The 6,673-nt window shown below is 42.0% G+C and overlaps 1 protein-coding gene across 1 annotated transcript in view; it reads right to left on the bottom strand.

Annotated features, from left to right (window-relative positions):
* The window catches only part of tenm2a (teneurin transmembrane protein 2a), a 168,027-nt gene that overhangs the window by 62,960 nt on the left and 98,394 nt on the right, over window positions 1-6,673 (bottom strand). The window contains exon 9 of the mRNA XM_008278130.1: window positions 2,850-2,863. Coding sequence (XP_008276352.1) covers window positions 2,850-2,863 — 14 coding nt within the window. The remainder of the gene's footprint in view (window positions 1-2,849; window positions 2,864-6,673) is intronic.

Here is a 6,673-nt window from a genome sequence, read left to right as displayed (position 1 = left end):
GTGTGTGTGTGGGAGAGAAATAGTTGTGAGGTGCTGATATAAGCACACAGGGCCTGTAACAGCCAACAAGAGAGAGGCCAGTGATGAAAGAGAAAGCTTAGAGCCAGGAAAACTAACTAGTTTGTCTTTGCAACACTGATCCTCCTGCTGGCACTTAAAATTCATCATCCCCTTACCTTTCACTTTCCGGTGGATTATTAATGTCATATGGAAAATAAGTACAAGCACACCTACTCACCGGCAACCAATCTGCACTCGGCGGAGTGTAGGGGTTGCTTTCACTTGCATCATTGTTTTTTTTTTGGCTGACAAAGGTGGGAGGGTTACATTTAAATTGTAATCCATTAACAAATCACCAATTGTAGTTTGGAAATTGTCATGTGAGCCACAAAAGAATTCAGGAGCAGAGAAGGTGAACGGCTCCTCCGTTTTGGATCATGCATATTGAAACGCTCCTCAATCTGTTTGACTTGCACCCAATGCACTGTTGACATATATTACAATACAAGCAGAAAATGCTTAATTCACCCTTGAATGATCGCAATTAAACAGCGTATTTCCTCCGAATTACACCATCTACAACAGGCCGATTTTACCGAAAGTCTGTACATTTTATAATCTCCCACTATTTTAAAACAATAAGATTAAACAAAGCCTCTTGACTTTGGATTGATTCCCAGGGCCGCAAACAAACGCTGACTTCAGAGGAATGCAGAAAAGCAGGAACAAATGCTTAGACGAGTACGAGATGTGACATTAAATTAAAGCGACGGATTGCTTGGCATTTTCCCGAACAACAACTAAATCAGATCAGGAAATGGACACATGATGAGGTAATGCAGTGACCCAGGTGATGAATGACATATTGATGCGAAGGTAAAAGCGAATGAAAAAGAGAGAAGAGGATGGGACGAATGGAGCGCTCTCTTACCCGTGGAGGAGGGCTGGGCCCGGAGCAAGTATGAGTCGTCCGGGTGGGGCTCCAGGTGAGAGTGGGTGGAGTTTTTCTCCAGCAGGGGCACCTGGCATTCCCTGATCGGTGGAGACGGGCCGGGGGAGGGGTGGTGGGGGGCGGACGAGGAGGACGGGAGGGACGGAGGGAGCAGGGTGGAGGAAGAGGTTGGAGGGAGTGGGCGACCTGGAGGATGGAAGGGACAGAGAAGAGGGGGGAAGAGAAGGACGGAGGGGACGTTAGACAAAACAGATGGCACTGACTGACAGTGATACAGAGGCCTGTTCAGAGAGGCAGGTTTAATGAGGTATGTGGATATCTTTGATGAGCCAATAAAAGGGTCAGTTCACTCAAATTACAAAGAAAAAGGGCGATTTTTCTCTCTGAAACCACCTCCAAGCCGTTTCAGTGGAGGCGAGGAGACATTAATGGCTTTATGTTGGAACTGCTTTCTAACAAATATGTAGCTCCTCTGAAAACAATGTGCTTTGTGGAGTAACTACACTTAAAAAAAATAAAATAAATAATAAAAAAAAACTGTGAAAATCTGGCTGCAAGAGTGCCAGAAAAGGCATGCTAAAAAAACCTTGCAAAAACTGTAGAAATAGTGAGAAAAGTGCACATATTTGGAGAATAATTATATATTTTTTAAGCTAAGTTGAATACAGTTAAATTAGATTAACTGTAAAGTCTAACATTGAATTACAATTTATTAAAATATAGTTTTTTTCATGTGGAAATCATTTTTTGTAGAGTTTTGTAAATTAAATTAGTTTTTATGGATTTACATGTACATTTAAACTTTTTTTTACATTTTTTATCTGTGATTTTACTCGTTACTATCTTTAGTTTAAGAAAACTGGGAATTTTTTCTTCAAGAACAGTCTAAAAACGTACAAAAATATTAATATAAACATTATTCTTTTTTTTTACAGTGTGGTGTTTCTGAGAAAACAAACAACACGACTTTAAACGTGTATGACTCAAAGTGAACATTTGGCTGGGGGATACTGCAAAACCCAAACAAACGAAAACCTTTCTGACAGGATGCGAATAAGAAAGTGTGCATATATTTTATTGTTTGTAATTTGAGTAAAGCAGTGCTTTAAAATCCGCAACACGGATTTAAAAAAAAAAAAAAGACCTGCTGCAGGTTGTACTCAAAGATATCCAAGTTTAACTCGTGGGTAAACTTGCTTNAAAAAAAAAAAAAAACCCGCAGCATCAACCTTCATTGTTTTTCATGCACCTTGTCTCCGAGCTAATTGCTATGCTCCCCGTGTTTTAAGGTGGTATATTCCCATGTGCCGCTGCTTCTGCTTCATACGTCCTCTGTCTCGGAATGTCACATGCTCCTCATTTGTCATTCTTCTCAGAGCGCCGAAGAAGGAGAGCTCGAGGTGAGTCGCGCACAGAAGCTGACAAAGAGGGTTAACTATCATGTAGGTTTTTTTTATTATTATTATGCACAAGATTCAATCACTAACAGGCACAAAAATAGAGATAAAAGTTACATACATTTGCACACACACACACACACATATATACATACGCCTCCTCTGCCTTGGCTAGTCATCTCTGTCTAATTAGGAGGCAATAATCCGCTAGAGAAGAGTCATCAAATTCAGCCAAAAACAAACACTCTCCATGAGCAGAAATGCATGCGTGCATTTCACCCACACACACACACACACACACACATGCATACGTCTATGTGCGCGCGTGCAAAAAAAAAAAATCACAAATCATCCCACTGCTGCGCAAATGTCACCCTTACATAAGCACCATTAGGAAAAATAACATTAGTGGAGAAGAAGGGAATGTGTCTTTGTTGTGCCTTTGTTTCTGTAGATTTGTTTCAACAAAGCCATTAAACATTCATTGCTTCGGCAGTGACTTGAGGTGGCTTCCCTGGCAGCGGATAGCTAGCCACTTTAGAAGAGGCTCGGGCTAAAAATAGCTTAGTGTTCCCCATGCATAATGAATGGCCAGAGACAGCGCTAACGCTAGCTCTTTCCAGGAGCGATCTGCTACGCTCCGTTTGGCCGTCTCAGCTCTCCTGGCGTTCCGAGGGAGCGTTCCCAGACAGGTGCTCCGAGCCAGACAGTATTCCCATATAAACATTCACAGACCAATTCCCAGCCAATCCTTGGCAACGCTCGTTCCGTTCCCATTCACCTGTCATGCTTCACTAGGAAACACAAGTCATGTCTGTCCACCTGTTAGCTTAGGTAATGGTGGACTACTTTAGAGGAACACACACAAACACACACACACATGCGCGCACATCCAAACAGCATGCAGCTTCCTGAGGATTATCTCGCTGTGGTCAGTTTCTGCCTGGCTTGGTAAGGCTCATTTCCTGCCCAGCATCCACTCTCTACAGGACCACACCGAACACACACACACACACATGCGCTTCCACGGCACATGCATAAACAGTTACTGGTTATAGGTGTTTTATTTGCTCGCAGCCTTCCTACATGCCAGTGTATGTTTACGCAGTGCCAGACTGCCACTCTAAACTCATTTAGGTCGATTTTAATGGATGCCCAAAGCCAAGGACTCACTCTGCACCCATTAGATCAGCGGTCCTGGCTGGGAAATGTGGCAATTTGCAATTTCATCTCGATGTTGTTCTCCCTCAGTCCAAATATCTCGCTTTCACCCTCTAAGCTCTCATCAGTTCACCCTTTTTTTTTTTTTTTTTTAAATTCACATTTCCCCTTTTTCTTCTTTGTGTCTTTTGACTTCTTATGGTCTCTGTCTCGCTTTTTCAGCCCGCTTTTTCCTCCATCTATTTTTACTGGTGCGCTTTGGATGCTTTCTTCTCCCTTTCCTTTTTGATTTTTTCATGCAAGATGTCTCATTAAACAACTTCAAAAGTCAAAGTTTGACTTTCTCTATCTCTGCTCCCATTTGCCTCTTTGTGCCTCTTTTTCCTGCTTCTCTCTCATTTTTTTTTTTTTTTTTTTGCCTTTCTTTGTCTCTCTTGCTCGCTGTCTGCGCGTACATGCTCAGCAGAGACTGAAAAGAAGCCCCAGAACAGAAAGTGTGGGTGTATGCGAAACAAGAATGAGAGAAAGAGAGAGTGTGCCTGCAAGCCTCACTCTCCCTCTTTGCCAGTGTCTGCCATTAGGGTGTCAGTGGCAGAGTGAATTTATTTGCTGTGCGGTTACTGGGCTAATGATTGATGTTGCCCCAGCAAACAGTAAACCAATTAGAAGGCTGATGTAACGTCATTTTAAAAGCCTCCTAATCACGTTGCTCTTGAACCTGGGACCCGGGCCTTCCCTAATGAAGATTTATACTGGATCAAAGGAGAGCCTAACGCCATTAACAATAGATTGTATTCCACCAAAAATCACATTAGGACTTCTCTGCCCACCCCTCTCCCTCCCATCAGGCCTCTGCTAAATATATCTGCTGATTACAAGTGCAGATGCACAGAGGAATGGAAGAAACAGGGGAGGAGCGGGAAAGGGAGGCAGAGAGGGACAAGACAGGCAGAGAGAGTCGGTCCACGGTAGCTAATTGTTGAGAATAAATGCGTATGCTGATGAACGAACTCATCACTGCAGATGTTTGCATGTGTGTTTATGAATGTGTGTGTGTGGGAGAGAAATAGTTGTGAGGTGCTGATATAAGCACACAGGGCCTGTAACAGCCAACAAGAGAGAGGCCAGTGATGAAAGAGAAAGCTTAGAGCCAGGAAAACTAACTAGTTTGTCTTTGCAACACTGATCCTCCTGCTGGCACTTAAAATTCATCATCCCCTTACCTTTCACTTTCCGGTGGATTATTAATGTCATATGGAAAATAAGTACAAGCACACCTACTCACCGGCAACCAATCTGCACTCGGCGGAGTGTAGGGGTTGCTTTCACTTGCATCATTGTTTTTTTTTTGGCTGACAAAGGTGGGAGGGTTACATTTAAATTGTAATCCATTAACAAATCACCAATTGTAGTTTGGAAATTGTCATGTGAGCCACAAAAGAATTCAGGAGCAGAGAAGGTGAACGGCTCCTCCGTTTTGGATCATGCATATTGAAACGCTCCTCAATCTGTTTGACTTGCACCCAATGCACTGTTGACATATATTACAATACAAGCAGAAAATGCTTAATTCACCCTTGAATGATCGCAATTAAACAGCGTATTTCCTCCGAATTACACCATCTACAACAGGCCGATTTTACCGAAAGTCTGTACATTTTATAATCTCCCACTATTTTAAAACAATAAGATTAAACAAAGCCTCTTGACTTTGGATTGATTCCCAGGGCCGCAAACAAACGCTGACTTCAGAGGAATGCAGAAAAGCAGGAACAAATGCTTAGACGAGTACGAGATGTGACATTAAATTAAAGCGACGGATTGCTTGGCATTTTCCCGAACAACAACTAAATCAGATCAGGAAATGGACACATGATGAGGTAATGCAGTGACCCAGGTGATGAATGACATATTGATGCGAAGGTAAAAGCGAATGAAAAAGAGAGAAGAGGATGGGACGAATGGAGCGCTCTCTTACCCGTGGAGGAGGGCTGGGCCCGGAGCAAGTATGAGTCGTCCGGGTGGGGCTCCAGGTGAGAGTGGGTGGAGTTTTTCTCCAGCAGGGGCACCTGGCATTCCCTGATCGGTGGAGACGGGCCGGGGGAGGGGTGGTGGGGGGCGGACGAGGAGGACGGGAGGGACGGAGGGAGCAGGGTGGAGGAAGAGGTTGGAGGGAGTGGGCGACCTGGAGGATGGAAGGGACAGAGAAGAGGGGGGAAGAGAAGGACGGAGGGGACGTTAGACAAAACAGATGGCACTGACTGACAGTGATACAGAGGCCTGTTCAGAGAGGCAGGTTTAATGAGGTATGTGGATATCTTTGATGAGCCAATAAAAGGGTCAGTTCACTCAAATTACAAAGAAAAAGGGCGATTTTTCTCTCTGAAACCACCTCCAAGCCGTTTCAGTGGAGGCGAGGAGACATTAATGGCTTTATGTTGGAACTGCTTTCTAACAAATATGTAGCTCCTCTGAAAACAATGTGCTTTGTGGAGTAACTACACTTAAAAAAAATAAAATAAATATTTAAAAAAAACTGTGAAAATCTGGCTGCACGAGTGCCAGAAAAGGCTACTAAAAAAAACCTTGCAAAAACTGTAGAAATAGTGAGAAAAGTGCACATATTTGGAGAATAATTATATATTTTTTTAAAGCTAAGTTGAATACAGTTAAATTAGAGTAACTGTGAAGTCTAATCTTGAATTACAATTTATTAAAATATTGTTATTTTTATGTGGACATCATTTACAGTTTTGTAAATTAAATTAGTTTTTATGGATTTACATGTACATTTACACTTTTTTTTATTTGATTTTATCTGTGATTTTACTCGTTACTATCTTTAGTTTAAGAAAACTGGGAATTTTTTCTTCAAGAACAGTCTAAAAACGTACAAAAATATTAATATAAACATTATTCTTTTTTTTTACAGTGTGGTGTTTCTGAGAAAACAAACAACACGACTTTAAACGTGTATGACTCAAAGTGAACATTTGGCTGGGGGATACTGCAAAACCCAAACAAACGAAAACCTTTCTGACAGGATGCGAATAAGAAAGTGTGCATATATTTTATTGTTTGTAATTTGAGTAAAGCAGTGCTTTAAAATCCGCAACACGGATTAAAAAAAAAAAAAAAAGACCTGCTGCAGGTTGTACTCAAA

Source organism: Stegastes partitus, unplaced genomic scaffold (genome assembly GCF_000690725.1).
Source record: "Stegastes partitus isolate 25-593 unplaced genomic scaffold, Stegastes_partitus-1.0.2 Scaffold116, whole genome shotgun sequence".
Lineage (NCBI taxonomy): Eukaryota > Metazoa > Chordata > Actinopteri > Pomacentridae > Stegastes > Stegastes partitus.
This window is presented reverse-complemented; position numbering and strand designations above follow the sequence as displayed.